The sequence below is a fragment of the Pseudopodoces humilis genome, chromosome 6 (genome assembly GCF_049639895.1).
Source record: "Pseudopodoces humilis isolate 2021_Gansu_Grassland_sample_001 chromosome 6, ASM4963989v1, whole genome shotgun sequence".
Taxonomy (NCBI): domain Eukaryota; kingdom Metazoa; phylum Chordata; class Aves; order Passeriformes; family Paridae; genus Pseudopodoces; species Pseudopodoces humilis.
The window spans coordinates 56,109,877-56,132,164 of record NC_142205.1 but is presented as its reverse complement, the minus strand read 5'-3'; the positions used below and the strand labels follow the sequence as shown (position 1 = coordinate 56,132,164).

The 22,288-nt window shown below is 39.1% G+C and overlaps 1 protein-coding gene across 4 annotated transcripts in view; it reads right to left on the bottom strand.

Moving 5' to 3' along the window:
- Positions 1-22,288, bottom strand: part of MAPK10 (mitogen-activated protein kinase 10) — a 169,351-nt gene that overhangs the window by 41,679 nt on the left and 105,384 nt on the right. For 3 of the 4 annotated variants that reach the window (XM_088056418.1, XM_088056417.1, XM_088056419.1), the window contains exons 10-14: positions 11,846-11,975; positions 9,905-9,963; positions 8,777-8,915; positions 7,643-7,808; positions 4,464-4,535 (exon numbers count right to left, since the gene is read on the bottom strand). In XM_088056418.1, coding sequence (XP_087912544.1) covers positions 4,464-4,535; positions 7,643-7,808; positions 8,777-8,915; positions 9,905-9,963; positions 11,846-11,975 — 566 coding nt within the window. The remainder of the gene's footprint in view (positions 1-4,463; positions 4,536-7,642; positions 7,809-8,776; positions 8,916-9,904; positions 9,964-11,845; positions 11,976-22,288) is intronic. The other variant, XM_088056420.1, reaches the window with a different exon arrangement.

Here is a 22,288-nt window from a genome sequence, read left to right as displayed (position 1 = left end):
AAAGGAGAAAAATGGCAACAGCCAAATCATCCTCATATCTACTCTGAGAGCTCTTTGAAACAGGCCTCACCTCAATGAGCAAACTTTAAGATAAATCCTGAGTCCAAAACCAAATACTTGGTGAAGAAAAATCCAGGTCAATAAAATCCGAACTTAGCCATCAATGCAATAAAAAAATGTGTCACAAAAAAATGTGTCATAGCTAACACACACTTAAGCAGCAGGCTAACATGAACCAGCTGATCCTACCTGGAAAGCCAGGCCAGTCACACTTAACTGTACCTTTTAAATAATCCTGATGCTAGCTGCTGGTTTTGGTTTTAAGACAAAACAAGCCCTAAGAAAATACTGCCTGGAAAAAGAAAAACAGCAGGTTGCACTTAACAAAAGTGCAGAAGTTTTTATTGTCCTGTAGTTTAAGCACCCAAAAATGCCCTCAAAACAATAAAATTACACCTATTAATCAATGCAAATCAAATGCAAAGATAAATTTTGCTTATGAGTGGTGGAAAGGCATCACTTTTTCCTAAAGACTTTCGTGATGCAACCTTTGGCAACAGAGCACTTTTTGTCAGATGTCAGAGAGCATCTTTTAAACCCACCACTCTCAAAGGCAGCTGGTGGGAAAGAGAGTTTTTGAAAATCTGGCCACAGAAAACATTAACCGTATCTTTTAATGCTGACTTCTCTTCACAATTCCTTTTGGATGTTCATAATTACACAGAAGAAAGTTGGAACTTTTCTCTCTTCCTATTTTAATGATATTTTCTCTTTTGACTGTCTTAGAATTTAAGCTACTTGCAGTAGGAATTCTGTTCTCTATATTTACAGTTATATTTACAGGAAATTCAGGCCTAGCAAAACTTAGAACTCTTGGCTATTATCACAGTATATTTCTATGGCTAAATCACTGTTTTCCTTTGATCTGCTGAAGTACTCATATCTGAAATTACTATAGTACCATCCTCTACATTCCTCCTTCTTTTCAGTACTGAAAATACATGCTCTGATCACTTTATTTTCCCCACTAAGTCACGTGTGCCTGTAGGACATCACTGTGGACTTGGCAGCTCAGATCTTAATCAAACTGTCTCACCTGAAAGAATTCATTTTAAGTTTCCTCTTCAAATAAAAAGCCAGTAATACATTTCCAATCCTTAAATTGAAATCTTATGAGATTTTGAAGATGTTATTACCTAGAGCTGAATCAGCTTTGGGGAAAGCCCTGGAATTTTCTAATGTATTTCCAATGGCATCCAAGAGTTCAGGCAGTTTTTAGCTGCTCACATTCTTTCTGGTTTAACAAAAGCAGAATAAGCATCAAAGAAACACTGAGCAAGAAACTCAGAAGTGGACTACAAAAGCTTACCAGAACTTGTCAGGAATATTTTGGTTTGCAAATCCATCTGGAAATGGATTGAAAGGTGGATTTCTTCTCGAGAGTCTCTGATTTCTTACAGGGAAGTTTCCCTGACAGTATTTTGAAATGTCTGCCTTAGCTGAATAACAATGAATGAGGGTACCTGCCAGGTAATTTCTACCCAGTACTCTGCAGGACACTGGAGGCTGTTCTTGTCTGAAAACCAGCTGTAGTCTATCCAGATTCCAGAACTTTCTCATAGCAGCTTAAGAGAGAATTTCTTGTTGACATAGATGAGGGGTTCTGAAACTAATCTCCTCCATGTTTTAATTTCCACAAAGACTTTAAAAATGAAATTTCATTTCATGTCAGCAGCACCTGAGTGCAGTGGTAACACAGTGGGATGAGTTTAGGTGAGATTAACTTTTAAAATATTTTCTTTCCATAAAACACGGCAGCAGCTGTGAATTTTTTCTTAGATGTATACTGTACCACACACAAATGTTCCTAAGCCAGACTAGTAATGAGTAAGCTTATATTGATAGTGAGTGCACACAGTAGACAGTTTTTGAATGATTTAAAAAAATGATATTTTTAATTTTTATACAGACTTGCCTCTTTCAGCTAGAAAACTCTCTGCTGGAAAGCATTAAATAGCCCAAGGGAAGTATGTAATGTGCTTCTGTGAAGTTTACCTGCAGCTGCACAAATGCTTCTCCAGCTCTTCCTGCACCTGGGAGGGAAACTAGATCTGCTCACCAACAGCCATGGAGGGGTGGGAAATCATATGGACCCAAACACAAACCAGCCTTTCCAACACTGACAACTCATTCCTGGGGTCAAACTGTACTGACATTAACAAATGAGTACTGACTTGGAAATGAATGTACAGATGGTGTTTTTTTTTTTTTCTTTCTCTTCTTTATTCTTTCTTTCAAAGTTTTTTGTTTTTTGTTTTAAACTTCCCACTTACCTGAATAAACTCGCCATTAAAGCACGGTAGTAATTGTGACCTGGCCCACATACATTCTATTTCAGGATAAAGGATTTCCAATTATTCAAAAAGTAGGACAATCCCACAATTTACACAATGTTTGCTGTATTTGTTCAAAAAATTCAGTTGTTATTCTCAGCTGATGCTGACATGTTAAAAGATATTTTGAAAATATTTCACTGCTATCCCTGAATACAATAGTCATAAGAGACTGTTTCCACAGCCAGCCAGAAACAAAGTAATTCTCATGTTTGAATAATTTTTTTTAAAACTACATTGCTTAAAATATATAGCATTAACTTTTTTTCTAGACATGGAAAAAAGAACATATCTCCTAATTTGTTGTTGAAAAAGGAGAGCAAACCCATTAACCATGCTACTATGCTTTTACCCTGAAACCACTCTTTGTATGAATTCTAGCTGCTTATCAACCAAAATCTCAGACTTCTCTCAGAAAAGATTAAACAGAAATATCCTCAGTATTTACAGCTGAACCTCAAGTGTATTATAGATAGTTTAGGCTGCGGATTTTTGGGGGGCATGGGTTTTTTTTGTTTTGTTTTTGGTTGGTTTTTTGTTTGTTTTTGTTTTTAAGAGGGAAGGAGTGTATTGTTTGGAGGAAGAGTTACGATGGTGTTTTTGGGGTGGTGTTACCACTGAAACACAGCATAACTATCACACTGAATTCCAGGTCCTGGGAATGCTGGGAGCTGCTCTGCACTTTGAGGTTACAGCTGAAAGTGTGTGTGCAGCCTGTTCTTCCTGCTGCAGGACGGCTCAGCACCTTTAAACATCTCAAAGCTACCTACTAATAAAAATAAAATCACTATTTTAACCTCCCTGCCTTGTTTTGCATCCAATAACTTTCCATCCCCTCCTCCTGTAAGACTGGAAGCAGTACAGTGCTGCTGTTACCCACTCAGCAAACAGGAGGTACCTGCTGTCCCTCCACCTCCCTTTTAGAGAAGTACAGCTGCATCTTCACTGCAGCGCCAGGCAGAGCTCAGCTTTCAGGGAGCATTGTCAGAGCTGTGAAAACAGGACAGGCAGGACACAACTTTGACAAACATGGCAGGAATTACTCAAAAGTCAGCAAAAAATTAATTGCTTTCATGGCTACATGTCTGTGAAAGCTGGGTTTTCTTCACACCAACTGCCAGGGGCTGCTGATGCCAGACTTTCATGGTGCCTTTCTGCCAACTAGCTGAAACTAATATGCCTTTTTGTTTCTGAAAGTGAAGATTTCATTTTATTCTGATGGGCAAAACACACATTTCCAAGCCAGCACAGGCAGGTTTAGCCTGTATTAAACAGGAGGTTAAGCAGACACCTCCTCTTTTGTTTTCATTTTCTAATATTGCTTTCACCACCTTGGAAGGGGCAAAAATAATATCACCCAAGACAAGAAGAACAAGATGGGAGGGAAATATAGTTTAATTGACGACACAGACCTCATGCAAGTAAAGGGAAGTTCATTTTTAAATCAAGAGAATCTGATTTCAGGCCAATTTGGAAACCACAGAAGATAAACGGTTGCCTTAAACTGGGTGAGTCAAATTCTTCATTTTGTTTTAAAGAAAAAAAAATGTTGTATTGACTCAACACTGAGCCCATACAGCATTGAGATGAATCCAAAACCATGATGCATTAGCAAGCAAAAGATTATGATGTCACCACAAATGTTATGAAGTCAATATTTCCAAAATATAAAAGCAGAAAAACAGATTTACAGGAATGAGATGGGCCAAGTTAGGACATTTTTCTTTTTTTCTTATTTTTCCTTTGAAGAATAGTAAATAAAGCTGTCCAATTTGTCATCATAATGCTTGTTTTCTATATGCTTATTGACATGATGTAAATAGTATATAAAATGGAATGATTACAGGTTTTAGAGTAACTTAATTGACTGAAATAATTCTGTGCATCTGTTTTTCATTTTCAATTTGTTGCAATATCAGTAGTGCACTATTTTCATTTAGCCATACCTCTGGGATTCAACTTTCTGCTTCTATCTTTACAGTCCTGGTATAGTCATTTTATGGTAACAGGGATGGGGTGGAGGAGAGGAACAAATAATAGGTGAAGCTGCAGCAAATGGCACAAGGATACAGTCCCTTCCTGGAAAGAGGATTTTGTGGCGAACCATTTCTCCCATAATGCATCCCACAGACCATATATCCACTAGAACAGCAGAGACAGGGAAGTGAAGAAGGAGGAAAAAAAAGCAAAGTTAACTACGACATTTCACTCCTAAAGGAGGGGAAAAAGAGCAGGTTGATCAGAACAGTACAGTTTGTTTTGTGGTTTTGTTGGGTTTCTTTTTCATGTCTCACCAAAAGCTAAAATAAGTAACTAAATTGAAAAAAGCTGTGTCAGTCAGCTCAACAGTAGTTAGTAACAACAGTGAAAAAAGTTTAAAATCAACATTTTGGGTAAAGGTTCAGAGCTAGCAAGTAAACATCAAGTGCACAGACCCATGGTATATACTGAATTTATGGCTATAAAACAACTCCTTTTATTTTTTTAGGAAAAAAACAAAAATAACCAGATCATGGTAATCTGTAATAAATCCCACCTGCAGAGTTTCTAGGCTTTGTTCTCCAGCACTGAGTCTCCCTGCAGCAGCTGACAAGAGATTCCAAATGGAACTGCTCACACAAGTAAGGGCCATATGGACAAATGCCACCCTTAAAGGTTATTTAAAACTCCTCTTTCAGGATCTATAGCTGTGTCCTATCTAGGTGTATGTCCATACCTCCATTCCCAGAGAGCGTGACCTGAGTGGACTCTGTTTTGTACTGTGTAGGTACCCAAAATAAAAGCTTTAACAAAAGCTCCAAAGGACAAATATCAATAAGACTACAAGCACTTCCTATTCCCAATCCTGCTTTCAGCTTTTAGATGAAATATGCAGTTACCTTAGCTGCTTGACTTGAATAGGGGTGGTTTTTTGCCCTTTAAGTCTTTAAAGAAAAAATGCTGGATACACAGCTACACAGTACTTGCAGAAAAAAAACCCAAACAAATCTGTCTTCCATGTGAAGAGGAAAAAACTGCTTTGAAATGCTTTAAAAGACTATATTGTTTCTAAGCCTGAAATCCTCATTTTCTGGTCATATCTGACCTACACAACCAGTTTTCTCCTCTTTTTCTTCCCCTTTCTTAACCTTCAAAAGCAATCCAAAACAAACCAAGGAAACAAACAAACAACTCATTTCTTGGTAAAACAAAATAAAGGTGAAATGTTCCATTTGGGAAAAGGAAGGTACAGGTATCAGGGGCATGGGACAGCAAAAGCATGCCTGAGGCAGTGGCAGAGTTTTCTTCCTAGTGATAGTTTTGGGACCTTCCATAGAAGTGCAGCAAACTGGTGATAATTATGCATCTTTAGCCAACCAAGTGCAGAAAGAAAATGAAAGCAGTGAACAGTCCTTATACAGGCAGTGTACGTAGTCAGAGGGGAAAAAAGTCAGGGAGCTTCAGTAATGTGGCAGCATAGGCCAGAGCAGGGAAGCAAAGAATAACCCTTTCTGTTGACTTCCTTGGGAGCTGGTCTGGCTCCTCGGACAGCTGAGCTTCATTTTCAAACATTTTGTTTTCTTCCTCTCCTTATTTTGGCTTTGTAAGACAAGATAATTCATTTTAAGCCAGATTCATTGCCCAGGGAAGTTAAAGGAAGTCTCTGTGTTAACTTCAATGGGCATTTGATCAGGACCCTTGGATGATGCAAACATTAGAGCTTTCCTAATCACTTCATCACAAAAGTGTGTCTAACTTTTTCTTGGTGCAGTTTTAATCACGTGAAAAGCAAATGTTCTCTCTATCCTTTCACGGACAATAACAACAACAATAATCCTAATCATCTACTAAATGTCTGGAGGAGAAAAAAAACCAACAAATGAATTAATTTGACAATAGAAGAACTCTGGATATTGACTAAAGAACTATCTAAAGTGTGTTAGCTCAAATTTCTAATGGCACTTAGCAAAAATTTCAAACAAAATACTTTAAGAAATATTATTCCTTTATTTTCAGAAATTATTCTCTAAGCTAAGACTCTGCGTAATAATAATAATAATTTCTCTACTTTTTAGATTTTTGTATTAAAATTTATACTTTAAACTCATAAACATTACAAATAATTCTTACAGGGACTTGCTAATTTCAGAAGAGATTGTGTAATTATATTTTCAGTAGTGCTGAAGTCATGGAATCAGCTCCCAAAATCAGTTTCACTGCCCTTTACAGGATGCAGTTGGCTGTTAGTAAAAGTTCTTCAGGCTAGCTAACCTCCTCAACATAAATAAAGAAGGACACTTTCTAATAAATTCTTGGTCTTGTCATATTTGCTGTATTTGCTGTCAAAAAGTCTCTGCAAACACACAAATTATACCTTTGACAGCAAAATCTGAGCAAAATAGAATATTCTCTCCTTTCCTGCCTGCTCTACCTGGCACTCAGATGCAATTCTCAGTTTTGTTACAAAATGAGAACAACTTTAAAAGTTTTCCCTTCATTTTCTGCAAAATTTTAGTTCTTCCTTACCCGTTTCTCCATAGCAAGCACCCCCACCTGCTTTTCACAGTATTTCCAAGAACCAAGATCTCTCTCAGACTATTCAGTGGAATATCCTATTTACTTCTAGGGAGATTATATACAAATTATATGTTTTGTTTTGGGATTTTTTTTTAGTTTCAGGTTTTTCCTCTTCTTTGCAATTTTACTTTCCATTAAAAAAACAAAGTCAAACTGCAAAATTTACCCATAGATCTTGACGAGATGAAACCTGTCAGCAGAACCTGGGACTTTGTTAAATTTATCATGAAGAAGAAATTAATTTCTGAAATTCCGATCTAGCTCTGGATTTACAGAAATTCTGGAAGGGCCAGGATTTGCTATTTCAGTTTGTACTTTTAGTCCCTCAAACAATTCCGAGATCCAGACTCAAATTTAGAAGATGTCACTCATCCAAGAGTTCCAGTGGTTCCCACATTGTTTCACAGCCAAAGAAGACAAAGATATTCTGGTCAAAACGAGCTGACTGTAGTTGTAACTTCAAGCATAACTAAGAATAAGCTTCCTGTTACTCTGCAATCCCACACTGATAAATTCACCAGCAGTGCATCCCAAACACACTCTGTAGCTGCAGCTCACAACAGTGAGGAACTGCTCTAATTCCAGGTGTCATTTCCCATCACCTTTCCTGTCCCTCCTTTGGGTCTCCCCTACGATGGTGGAAGCAGAGCTTGCCCTTGAGGAGCCCCGGTGCAGTGACACTGCAGCCCTACCGTTCTCCTTGTAGCCCATTCCCAGGATGACCTCCGGTGCTCTGTAGTAACGTGTCACCACGTACGGGGTCATCATGAAGCTAGTGCCTGCAGTCCTGGCCAGCCCAAAATCCAGAATCTTCAACGTGCAGTCAGATTTTACTACAATGTTACTTGGTTTTAAGTCCTGCAAAAGACAGTGAAAAAAGGCATGTGACTGTCCTTTATAAAGCCAGGCACAGCTGTGATATGGACAGGTACTTTAGGTCATCTTTCAAATGGTCTTTCCCTCTTCTGACCCAGGTACTTTTAGAAATACTTGTAAATATACAGCAAAACCTTGCTATTGTTTCTCAAGCTGTTCTGGAAGTTGTTCTACCTCAGCATAATGTGGGGTTTACCTGAATAACAGGAGTCTACTAGCATTAAATTAATTGCATTTTACAGATCAAGAAAGTAGGATTAGTATCCAAGTGCTGTTTGGATTAGATTATTTTCTCTTAATGCTGTAGACCTGATAGAGACATTCCAACTGCTCATGTGGAGATACCTTAGTGCTTCATTTATAATAATTCAACTCATCCTTTACTGATGACTATCTGGCAGCCAAATCCATAACGCTCTGCTAAACACATGACATGCCAAGAAAGAAGAACTTTGTAGAAAAACATCCACCTTGTAACCCACTTTATCAGCCTTTCTTTTCTTTAGGGAAACATTTTTTGATTATTTTTTTTTTTAGTGTGGAAATCCCAAATTAGCAAAAGCACTTTTCAATAAAGAAATTAAGTCAGGGTATTTCAATGCATTTCAAATTCCCTCCTACTCACAGTGACATTACCTGATCCACCCTGCTATCAACACATCCACAACTAGGTACCACATCCTTACCAGGCACAGCACTGATGTGGAAAAGCAAAATGAGAGGATGCATTTAATATAGACTCAGCAGTTTTTCCATTTGTTTCAGCACATGTAAATGATGGCAAATGCCAATTCCATATCCCCTGACCTCTGACTGTGGCTTTTATGTTTACATTCATTGTACTGGGAGACAGGGCTTTGATCCACAGTACACAAGAGAGTCAAGTGGCATTTATAATCTTCGTGACCATTTAATATGCTGCCTTGAGTTTTAAACCAAAGGCCCCTTACCCTGTGAATAATCCCTGCAGAGTGAAGATGCTTGATTCCACAGAGCATTTGGTACAGAAGGTAAGACATTCGCTCATGGTCCAGCTCCATCTGAATGACCTGGCACAGGTTGGCATCCATTAACTCCATTACCAGGTAGCTGAATGGAAAAGCAAAGCCACGGGGTTGTTTTTTTAATGTGTTGAAGGCAAATCACAGCATCATCTCAAATAAGTAACAATGCCTTTCCTTTCTTCATAACTCACTTTATTTTTGATGACTGGGAGTAACACAGCTGGAGACTGAGCCCACTAACCACAGCACCATGGTGCTGTTTGTATCTCACTGCAGAGACACCACTCTTTTAGCATACCAGGAAAACTGGTGGATTATTTGCCCTTTCTTGGTGCATTCCCCGTGCCAGAGACTATACCCTACATGGGTAATCAGGCAGCACCACACAGAAATGCACAGAAGCCAAAAGACCCACAAGCACCAAATGATGTAACTGCTCAGCCTTCGACCACTGCAAGGATGGCTACCACAGTACACATAGGAGTCTGAGAGAAACAGAGGTGTCTGAGAGGGTAAAATATGCATCCCCATGCAAAATGCCTCCAAAAAATCCTCCTAAGCTTGCATGACTTCACGAAATTCTCATTACAATGAATTGGTTACTGCTGATCAGATCTTATCAGACTACAGAATAGGAACACATTTCCATTCAGTGTGTACAGAATACAGGAAAGAGAGGAAGATAAAAGGAGAGCAACAATATAAAACAGAGAATACTTAAAATTTCATTCACATCAGGTTCATACTAGGTACAGTAGTGATTGTCCAGCAGGGCAAGGTTCCAGCAGAGATGTTGATTGTCTTCTACACCTACCCCTAATTCCCCAGGAAAATAACATTACACAAACAAAGGTCATATCATAAAAAATATGAAACCCAGTGTTTTTCACCTTAAATTGTCAAAAGACCTCTCAATATGGGAATTCAGAATATTTTTCTACCCACTAGACTCACACTATCTTTTTAAGAGGGGGCTATAACCTTTGTATTTTGCTGAGTTAGTGCAATCGAGGTACACCATAATGCCCCCCACACCCCTAAAGCTTTAGCTTAATTACCACCCCTGTTACTTACACATCCTGGAACTCCTCCAGAGATTTCTGTGGTGTGAAGACATTTAATAAACTTATAATCTGAAAAGCAAAGTAAGACAAAAGAATAAAGAGAAGTTATATACATAATCAGTTGAACCCATTTTGAACTGTGTTAAAGAATAAACTGTTTTTCACTGCTCTCTATATATTAACACTTCTCACTTTATTGATCAGTAAAAAATCAGCACCATTCAAAATAAAATACCACAAATCTCTCAGATTTCTTCTAAGTGCCCTTGAAATCATCTGAAAGGAGGATAACCAGTGACAAAACAAAGTGCTAAAGGTGAGACACCTTTCTGAATTCTGAAGTTGCAGGTTCAAAGACTAAATTCAGCTCAATCTAGCATAGCAGTCTTTGTGCTGCAGACAGAATTTTCTTATTTATGAGGAATTCTAACATGATGCAAAAAATCAAGGACCATCTTATTAAACAGTAGTACTTCCTTTCTCTGACATGGCCTCAATTCCTTTGAGGACACATGAATGCACATGCTGGCTGACACAAATCCCATCCATCCATGTACCTCCATGTGAGAGGTACAACTTTTCAGTAGAAGCACTTTGACACAGAGACACCCTGAGCAAAGACATCTTGCATACTTCCACTCCTTTTCGCCTTTCTCTTGTTTGGTTTGCATTTTTGTTTGTTTGATTTTAAATGGGCTGGGCTGCTTAAAGACACTGGTAAGAATGTGTGAAAAAGAATAGCGGATACATGACCTCACAGATCTGGATTTCCTGTTTTCCTTCCCTCTGTGCAGGTAACAGGGGTAGATGACAGCAGCACTGCTGCCATGAAGGCAACACCTGAATGTCTCCCTTCCCACCCTCCATCACCTCTTTAGGTTTTCTAACAAAAATTCTTCAACATTCTTTCTCTTTACTCCACATATTCTGGCTGAATGCTACCTCTGCAAAGGTGCCTTTACAATCCTCTCCTTCATTTGCACTTCACTGTACAGACAGATTAAAGCTCTGACCCAACCCATGGGGTGCTGTTAGCAGCTCTCAGGCACCATCTTTAAAATTACGCATTTAAAATTAGTGCCGCTCCTCCTGCCCCTCTGCTCTTTCCAGTCCATTAAAAAACTTCTTGCTCATCCCTGCTTTTTCAAATCCCAGTGCATTGGGCTGGCTGAGGGTAGCTTCCATCAAGCCAAGAGGGAAGAGACAGGAACAGTCCTGATCAACACAGTGGGAATGTAAGGATAAACCACTGCCCAGAAGAAAGGCAGAGGACACTGTAGTGTCAAGTCCTGCAATTTGACATTTTAGAATCAGTCCTTTGTCTTTCCATGTGAACTTTTGATTGAGAAGAAGAGTAAAATCTCCCCTTACATCACATTTTTTTTTAATAGCTCGTTTATGCTTTGCATAAGGAGAGTCATTGCAAGATCTGAGGGACGGGTAAACACTGCAAACTGAAATATTCACTCCTAATGAAAAAAAAGGAAGGGGCACACAGATATGGCAGCAGGAAATCTAGGAGCTGGAGGAAAATGAAATCCCTGGGACATCCCTTTACAATGCAGTGTGGCAATCCTACGTATTTCACTACAAAAAAGAAAATTGATACAGTGTCAGGCAGGTAGTTCTAACAGATAATGGTTAAAATTAACATACAGCCCTGGAATAACACTCCTGGTGCAGCACAGGATTATTTTCCTTCATAATGGATACTCAATGATATACAGTAGATGGTGCAAGAAGCAGGAAAGTATAGAACTATCCCAGTTTGGCACAGCCTTTAAATAAGCATGTAGAATGCCCTCAGTCTCTCCTATGGGTGTGTAGTACCAAAGTGTGGCCCTTGAGCATAATTTACTTCCAATTTCTTTCATTTAAAAAAGGAACCAAACAAAACAATTTCCTTTCTAACACAGCAATGCACATACCATTTCCCCCACTGAAAACTTACATTTTTATGATTCACACACTTCATGAGGACCAGCTCCCTGTAAGCTCGCTTGGCATGGGTTTGGTTCTGAAATGGTCTGCTGAGCTTCTTAATGGCCACGTTTCTGTCAAGGACGGCATCATATGCAGCACTGTAGTGATGACAAACACAGGGGTTATGCTTCTTGGAGGGTATCCAGCACTTCTCATGGCAAGTTCCTGAACCTCAGACCTCCCATTTCCTTTTGTTTTTTTTTCCATTGAGAAAAATACTGGGATAAAAGGAGAGAGTTTCTAGTAGGAAAAAAAAAAAAAGTAAGAGACCAAAAGGAAACCTGTAGCACCACATCAGCAGAAGACAGCATACACCACTACTTCACTACCAGTGAACTCCAGTTCCACTGGAAATTAACAGTTATTTTTAAGGGGTGGGGAAAAAAATTAAGTAACTTCAGATAAAAATACAATAAAAACTGGATAAGAAAGAAGTTGTTTCATAAAGCAACTCTGTGCATGGCTACAGCAGAAAAGGCTTTTGCTCTTTCTGTCGCAGTTCAGAGAACTTTCAGAACGTGGCTCAATGACCAAGTGTCCACTTATCCAAAATGAAGTTTGTGTTTTCTTTATCATATTTCTAATGGAATCAAGTTATTTAGCCATTATTTGAGACCATATCGTCCAATTCCAATAACATACCTAGAAACAGAACTATTTCACAAGGTTTTTTTACTGATTCCTGATAAGAAAAAAATTGTTGCATATGCACAGTTACAACTTTGGAAAATGAAGAAATACATTGTTTGCAAAGTGAACTTTTAAAGCTGGAGCCCTAAAACGCTCCTTAAACTTTTAAATGTTTTTCACAACCTTCGGCTATTTTTATAAATGTTACCTCCTGTGTATTTGAAACACTTATTTTGGTGGTTCAAATCTGACTACATAAATTCTGACTTCTAAACACCACAAAGCACACTAAGTTCTAGAAGCATTGCCAAATGGACAGCATCCTCAGGCCCTCCTCCCGACTTTTCCTTTTACCAAGAAGAGGAAAGTCATGACATGAGTTTTCTACTCATCCATGAAAAGCAACAGTGTATTTCCCAGGAGATATATCAACCAAACCACCCATTATTCTAAAAATTTCTTTCTTAAGCATGAAATAAATATTTGTAATCCTTCAAATTTTTTTCTCATTAACTCTTGCTTACTGCAGACATTCAGTGACAGAGGCTAAATAACAAAGTTGAGCAGAAAGCATGCAAGCAACAGAAGCTTAATCACAAAGCCTGCAAAAAAGCAAAGCTGTTCAAAATAGGTAAGAAAATGCTGGCAATGTTTGTCTGGGAAACCACACAAGAAGAGAAGAATCAGAAATATTGAATTTGCACTACATCTGCATAAATAACACAACAAATGCATCCCCCAAATAAGAACAATTGTTTGTTAAAGGTGATGAGTTTTGCAAAGATTACTTTTAGGACTCATTTAGGAAGTCTCTGAGAGTAGGTCTAGGGTAGTGATCTTTCCACATTTGGAATTCTGGGTTGTACTCTAGGCTCCCCAGTAAAAGAAAGACAAAGACTGGAGCAATTCCACTGATGAGCCATGGAGATTATTAGGGAGTGGAACACCTGTCATACAGGGAGCAGCTGAATGAACTGGAGTTGTTTAGCTTGGAGAAGGCTTAGGGTGGTATCAGTTTTCTTAAGTATCAATTCTTTATCAATTTTCTTAAGTATCTGCCGGGAGGAATGAAGAGGATGGAGCCAAACTCTTCCAGTGGTCCTGAGCAATCTGCCCTAGTTGACTCTGCCTTGAACAGGTGGGTTAGATTAGGTGTACTCCAAGAGCAAGCCTATGTAAGACTCATCTGAGCTGTGTAAGAGTAATGTGAATAATTTTAATAATAATTTTTCATAATTTAACCTCAGTAGACATACCATAAAATTACTGACTAGGAGTTAGAAAACAACAAAAGTTTGTCTGGGCACACATTATCCTCAACTTCTGATCTCTGTTTGCTTTTCTGAATTTTCTCTCTCTGCCAAAGCAACGGACAAAACCACCAATCCAAAATCAGAAAACCAAAGGCTTCTTAAACACTTGCCTTTTATGATCAATTCCTGGTCCTTTGCATACCACAGAAGAACTAAAGCAATCCTTTTAAGAGGGATATTTACTTTGAGACACAAGGATCTTGACTGGAATTCTATCAGTCTTCTATCAAATGGAAGGTGTCCAACTACTTGAAGAAGTCAATGCAAAAATTTATTTCACTGGGTAAATCCACAGCCCTGACATTTTTTTTCTGGTAGGTCCTCTCTCTGATGCTTGCTACACAAAATCCTTACCTTGGAACACCAAGGTTAGTATTGATGATAAGCCTTCTTAAGACAAACTTCAATCACTGGCAGAAGAGTGTCTGTATGAGCACATGGCTCCAGGGATCAGGAATAAGAGACAGAATAATGAGTGTCTGTGAACTGAGACAAAAAGGCTGAGTATGGAAGTCACTCCAAATCTCAAATAACAGACTGGACTTGCATTTAAATGAGTTTCTCTGGAAACTCTATATGTATATAACACCTCTTGCTCAACTGTGAATTTATTTTTTTAATTTATATAGCTTCTTGATTTTATTGCAAAGACTCTAAATTACCCCGGTCTTGTAATAAGATGATAGCTTTACTGCAAAATGAACTCAGAAAAATCCTCAAAGTTTACTACCATGTCTCTGGCAGCTGTACAGACAGAAAAGGTAGTAAATACACTCTTTCCCTGTAAATCCTCTTTGCAGTTAGTTTGACATGTTAAATGCTAGTGTTAAAAATGCCTTTTTAAACTGTAAATAATTTGAAACAAACCTATTTAGCAGAGTTAAAAAAAAATAGTGAATATAAATTCATGACTACCAAGAGATATAAGTAATTACAGGTATTTAATAAGGCTTTTGCTGACTTCAGCAGGAAAAAAATGAAACTCCTCCTAGTTGGATTTACACAAACCCGGGTCATCATTTACCACTAATATTCTGTGTGAGCTCAGAGTGTAATGATCAGTGAGAAATGATCTGTTGTCATGCACTTGGAGGACCAGACATTAATTTTTATACCTGTTTTGAAAAGAAATGGAAAGCATTCTAGTTTCATGTCCAAGTTTCTATTTCAATAGACACTTACCAAATAAATACTTAAAATGATTTCTCCCATCTTTTCATCAACAAGTAAACCAATTCCATTATAGCCTACCCCAGAACAGACTATTAAACCTACAGAAAACATATATTTTTTAAGGTAAACTCTTAGAGCTGGATTCTTAGGAAAATAAATGACAACCTGAAAATCACATTTAACAAGAATGTTAATGATGGCTCATCCTCAACCACCCATCACCACCAATATATGGAGTGAAACACCTTCTGTAGAAATGCTCAGATACACATCTAAATGTATATGCATAGATAGATAAAAAGAAAAATGTAGATGGATGCCTATATAAATCTTTTTCACAGCAATTTCTCTGTCTTCAAAGCCCTTGGTTTCAGATAACTATCACTATTGCAGTTTCTGAAGAAGTCATTTATAGAAACAACAAGAGCCAAATTCTTTTCCTATCAAGCAAAATTTCTGTAATCGTGGTTTATGAAGCTTTAACCATAGAATGTTTCAAGTGCTTTACCTTCTCTCTACTTGCAGTCCCCTTTCATCCAAGTATTCCAACAGAAAGGAGTGAAAATGTTATTTTGCTTTAAGCAAACTTTTCTAAGTGTACTCTGGTAGGGGTTTTTTGGTGGGTTTGGTTTGTTTGCCCCTTACATTGCCCTCATTCCAAATTTAAGAATTAAATTAGACTTTCTTATTTTTAACTTTTTTTTTCTCCTCTTGACATATAACTTCCGAGATTCTAAAGGCAGACATTCATACAAACAGTGCATATTCTGCTCTTCAATAATTACTTTTAAACAGAAAAAAGTTATTAGAGTGAAAAGATCTCTCCAGAAGGTATATTTAAATATAATGAATGTTTTCCATTAAACTTAAAATAAAGAATTCCATCCATGCACCAGGGTGCAGAAAGTTTTCCCCAGGAAGTACAAGTCAAAGGCCACTATAAGAAAAAGCCTTTAAATGTCCTTACTAGATTTGGAAGCAACACTTTGTGCTGAAAAATCCCCCCAAAAATCCAGTATGAGCACACTGAAGAGTTGCAGACCTGTTGTCAGGAATGGCTACTATACTCTCTGGATCAGTTCTATTCCCTCTGAAAATGCAGAGGAATTGAGGCAATATTTAGAGCTGATGCTAAAGAAGACCAATGCAGCTTCATAATGGATGACTGCTGCACTTTTCTTGTTGCCAGTTATGGCTCCATCTTGGTTTTTCTGTGTTTCCATCAGCTCACAGCTTCTTGCAAGCCAGTGGAAACAGCTAGATTAGAAAACATAACCTAGCTGCCTCCCCAGCTGAAACACGAGTCATCATTTTTTTACTATCACCAGATTCCAGTTTCACAGAATAAATAAACCAGTTGCCAAGGTTTTCCATGATGTTCCTCATCACTGCAGAGATTACTGATTGGGCTCAAAATGTTCCTTCCTGCATTGCACAGAAACGTGATCTGTTATCCCCTGTTGGAATGAAGTAACATGAGAGAGGACTGAATTGCCTAAATTGTTTGGGATTATCATTCCAGTCCTTGAATGAAAATTCAGCATTGCTGTCAAGATTAATAGTAAATTCTGTAGTGCTTAAACTTCACCAAAATTGGAGAATTTAAAGGAAAATGTTAAAAATGTGTGGCTCTATTTTTACATTTCAGTGTTTTATCAGGAAAGACAGCTGGTCTCACTCATCCCCTCCCTCACCCTGCTGCCCACACTGCTTTGGATGGGGCCCAGGATGTTTGGTTTTCTGGGCTGCCAGCGCACTTAGCTGGGTGATGCCCAGCCTCTCATGAATTCACCAGATCTTCTGGGCAGGGCTGCTCCAGATCTGTTCATCCCCAGCCTGTGCTGATCCCAGGGCTGCCCCAACCCAGGTGCAGTATCTCATATTTGGTCTCGTTAAAGGTCACAAACCTGCAAATTTTCTGAGGTGCCCTTGATCTCTTTGTCTGTTATTAATGAATATATCAAACTAGTTCCAATAGGGACCTCTGAGGGGCACCACTTGTGTGTGTGTGAGGTGTGAGGAACACAACCACTGGTGTCCAGCAGGACTCTGACCTGTTGACCACAACCCTCTGGATGCATGTGTCCTCCCCTCAAATCTATCTCTTGCCATTCTAGAGAGAGGGATGCTATGGGGGTCTACGTCAAAGGCTTTCCAGAAGTCCAGATAAATTTACATGTGAAACACTTCCCTTGCCCACTGATGGAGACACTGCAACACAGAAGGCCACAGGGCTGGCCAGGCAGGACTTGCCCTTGGTGAAGCTGTGCTAGGTATCCTGAGTTACCTCTTTCTGTTTTCCATGTGCCTTAGCACAGCTTCTAGGGGAATCTGTTCCATGACCTTCCCAGGCACAGAGGTGAGGCTGACAGGTCAGTAGCTCCCAGGGTCCTCCTTTCTATCATTTTTAAAGACAGGTACAAAGTTTCCCTTTTTCCAGTCACCTGGGATTTCACCTGACTGACAAGGATTTTCAAATATCATGAAGAGTGTCTTGGCAAGTGCATTTTCCAATTCCCTCATCACTTTGGGATGGCTCTCATTGTGTCCCATAGACACAGGTTCCTCCGTGGTCATAAACCTGATCTTTATTTACAGTGGGAGGGACTTTGCTCCCCCTCCTCCTCAGTCCTCATCCTGCTGTCTCTCCACTGGAGAGGTATAGGAAGAGGGGTTGCCACTGAAGACTGAAGGAAAAAGTTGAGCAAAGCTCAGTTGTCTTCTCTCTGGTAGGGGTGTTTATTACCTGGCTCAGCAGCTTACAAGCTTATCTGCAAGCACAAAGTCCAAGCCCACAATTCATCCAGTCCCTTTACTGCCACCCATAAAGGATTAAACGTTGTCGTTGTCATATCCATAATGGTCCAATTTTGAATCTGTATTGCTCATTCTTTTTCAACTACTACAGTCATTGCCTAAAATGTCGAAGCCAAGCAGCCCTTTACAGCAAGGATAAACTTGGAAGCAGAATTCATTCATAATTCTAAGGACAACTAGATCTAAAAAGTTCTCTGTGAAATCTATTTCACAATTCAGTCATGCTGAGAGAGCTCTTATCTGCCAAAATTTCAGATGGTTGGGTCTGAAGAAAGGTGTTTGAGCCGTATAAGACAATGTAAAAGAAGCTGCAGGGATCAAAAAGGATGGAACACCTACTTTTAATAAACATGTTTACAATAGAAGTTAGTTGTCTTCCTAATTGCATGAGCTGGTGCTGCCCTTAACAAGATCCATTTTGTAACCCACCAGTTACAGTTGTGCATACTGATGCAAGATAAAACTCTTGCCATACTCATTTTCTCTCCCAAAGACAGTGGGGATACAGGGATACAGTGGGAAAGGCAGTGTGGAGGCAGCTATAAAGTTCACACATTGCCTGGCACACCACTCAATGGGCTCTGGTTCAGTTTGCCAGGAGATTAAAATATTCATGAGGATGCTGAGTATGGAGCATGTTGACATACTTCTCATCTGCATGTGCTCTGCTAATTCTTTGCACTTGGCTCTGAAAGCCACTCTGTTGTTTAATACTTTTCTGAAAAATCAGTACTTTCTGGTCCTGAATGTCTCATGTCACTAACTCACTACACAGTCTGCTAGCTGCCAGTAGCTTTTGTTAGCTGCCAGCCTAGGAAATTCAACCAGTGAAAGGAGCCAAATTTCTTTTCTGTTCTGCTTTGAAAGGGCTCTAGACCAATATGCTTTCTTTCACACGTGAATCATGTAAGAGATGACAACCTCATGGTTTCCAGAGTATCCTACACTACTCACTCTTGGCATGCTCAAGGATTTACCAAAGCCAGAGCAAAGTGAAAAATCGAAAAATGGACCAGAGCTTGGGGTGCCTATCAATATTCAGTGGCAGAAAATGCATGGGCAAAAGATGCTTAAGTGTGATTTGCAGGTAAACCTAATTAAGTAGATGTTTACACCACATCTGGAGAACAGGTATTAGACACTGAATTTGGCAAAAAGATCTGACATTTACTGCTCTGAGCTCACCAGGGAATGTAAAGTTGGACAGTTTTCAAGCAGCACAGCCAGAAAAAGACCAGTTTCCTTGTTTAACAGGCATTCAGAAGACATGGGAAATAGTGGCACTGAGGCAGAGTCTGTGCACCTGGCAGAAACTGAGTACCTACCACATTCAAACTGTCAGTCATGTGACAAACCTGCTATTTTTTGGGCCTACAAACTGGAATAGAAACCAGCTACTATCTTACTACTACCCCCTCACAACCATAATTTAAAAGAGTTGCTGGCTTGCCTGACAAACAGAACAAAAGCTGTCACTTGGGTGAATAAAAAATGCTATTTCATGTTTCTTGCTGCATTTCTCAAATGAATAAAACCCAAAATTCAAGCTTGGAATGAAAGTGCACTGATACCAAGCCATCACCTACAATGTGATAATCATGGGAGAAAAAAAGTAAGAATTTTAACCCTAAAAGGCAACTCAAATTCTAGTTTCCCCAGACTAACCCTGCATTACCTCCCTAATTCCATGTGGGCACAGCCATCCTCCTGTCACAGGAGAAGCCCCTTGGTCCTAAGAGGGGGCAGAAGTGGTTTGTGCAATTGGTCTCATGTGAAGCACACAGTGATCGGTGATGATGACACAACTGTGTTCATTTCAGTGGGGACAGGATTGCAGGTGAATGACATGGAAGGATAAGCCTGAAGTCTGTTAAGGAGCAGCTACACTGCACTGACAGTAGTTAATGCCAAACCCGGTTTTCCAGGAGGAGCAAAGAGAGTCTTGAAAAAATCTGTCCAGTAAGTTGCATCATAGTAGTGACCCAACACAAATGTGAGAAAAGGGAGATCTGTCAGGGACCAAAAGGAAGCTTTTGACAGTGTAGGAGCAGATAAGTACCTGACATCTGTCAAGAGGGTTTGAAAACATCACTGTCTGGCAGCAAAAAGTGTAAATTAAATGGAGTTTCCAGCCAACCAACGCAAAAAGTGCTTAAGTTTCACAATCATCAGTTACTTCCCTGCAGACACAGAATTTACAAACAGTTGATACATTTTTTAATGGCTCCAAGGGGACCACAGATCCAGCCACAGCTATGAACAAACCTGCTCTATGCCTAAGAGTTGTACCAATCCAGCTGAAAACTCTGGCTGCCAGCGCTCTCAAATGAGTCTGACCCTGCCTTCACAGCACTGAATTTCTGACCAGGCAAAGGAAGCATCACTGCCAGCATCACTGTTCACAAAAACAGATTGCAGAGATGATTCCCTCACAAACTTATTTACTTTTTTCCTCCATAAACTTGCATAATATGAATATGGAATAGATTTTGCCTGTGTAACTGTTGTAGTCATGGAAACCATATGGGTTCTTTAAGGAGAAAGGCATCAAAAAAGGACGTAGAAATATAGGCTGTGTATTTCAGACAGAGGACATAATTCCTTTGCTAGAAAAGAATCCTGTGGCACATTCTATTACATACCATCTGTGATTACCATTACATTTTAAATTTTAGATTTCTCTGTACAAGCAAAGTGAAATGAAACAAAAGAAGAAAAACATGAAATACACGGTGATGCCCTGCCTACCAGGAATCTCTGCATTCTGATAGAAAAAGGATATTACAGAAACAAAAACAAAAAAAAAAAAAAAAGAAAAAAGAAAAAAAAAGGAAAAAAAAGGAAAAAAAAGGGAAGACAGTGAGAAATATTTTTTGATATATTCCCTTTTTTTTTTCTTCTTTCTCACTCATAAGTCGTAGTAGATAGAAGAAGCTGCAAGAATCAAAGCAAACAATGACTCAAACACAATCCATCTGTCCTGTTTTTCAGATATTATGTATAGTTTGTCACATGGCAACAGTTCTCTGTGATCCTAACAGCAGTTCCTTCCATATCCAAGCTCAGTTCTTTGCTGCAAGAGCACTCCAAGACATGGCCTCTTCCTCTCACTCCATATGCAGGCAAACTGTCTCTGGGTATGTGTTAATATGCAAACTCTAATAAATCAGCTTAAGAAACACAAATCTGACCAACTTAAATAAATACTTCCACTCAATATTCTGGAGGTCACATACAGAGAGCTACTCAGCCTTTGCTGTACCCACTGGGAATCTCTCAGCACCTTAAAATTCACATGCTGGTGATCCAGATTCCTAATACAAGTGGGAAATTTGCAGTTTCTCTCGAGAATCAAGGCATAGATACATCAGAACCACAAAGCAGAATGTGCTGTTTCAGATGTACACCAGGCCAATGGGAAACCAAATGCACAGAGTTTTTGGTGCTTCAGAGCAATGGCCTGCAAGAAAATCCAAAGAATACCACAGCGTAACTGCAAACTGGGAGCTGGGGAAAAATTCTGCAATGTACAAATGAATGAGTGAGGTTTGAAGCTTGCTGTGAGTTTAACTTCTGGTATTCCAACAACAACTGCTCAAAATATAAAAAGAAAGATTAAAAACATCTGGAAATAGCTTAACCTACTTGTTCCCAGAAGAAAAAAATTTAAAATCGCCACATGTTGCCATTGTATGGGATGATATTAGCACTGGGAAACATGGCAGAATTTGCTTATACTGGCATGCTTATTGCTCTGTCAGTACAGCAACAGTTCCCAGCGCAAAGTGACAGCATTTGAAAGAATTTCCTACATTCACAGAACACACTTGTAAAACTCTCTAAAAGTTGTCTTCAAAAACCTCCTCGGAAGCAGGATGTCAGAGCACATCAGCAAAGCATGCAACGGGCGTGAGGAGAACGCTGGCTGAACTAATGGACACAATTTACAGAATCTACAACAGAATGGGATCAACCTCAGTGCCAGCCAATGGAATGTGAAGCACACAAAGCCTGCAAGGCGTAACTGGAATGGAAGTAACCAAACTCACAACATATGCTCTGTTCTGACTCACACGAGAGGCCGGGGCTGACAAAATTAATGCTGCCACTCCCTTCAGGGCCACTGAAATTCTAGGCATATCCAAATACATTGTTCCCCATTTTGTCTCTGAATGAAATGTATTCTTTGTTCTCCCTTTCTGAGGAAAATTAGTGCTTAACCCCACAAAGAGAACATCTCTGAACTTCAACAGAATTATGCCAGTTTATACATGCACAAATGTTGATCTCTGCCAGGGAATACAGTGTTTCAATTCAGTGACACCAAGAAATCAAAACAGTATTACTGGGATAGCAGGACCACGATGGAGAAAAATATTCATGTCTCAGGAATTTGAATACACCAGCGTCCAGCTAAACATTACAAATAAAATTGTGTATTAGCTGTAGGATATGACACTGATATGATATGATATATG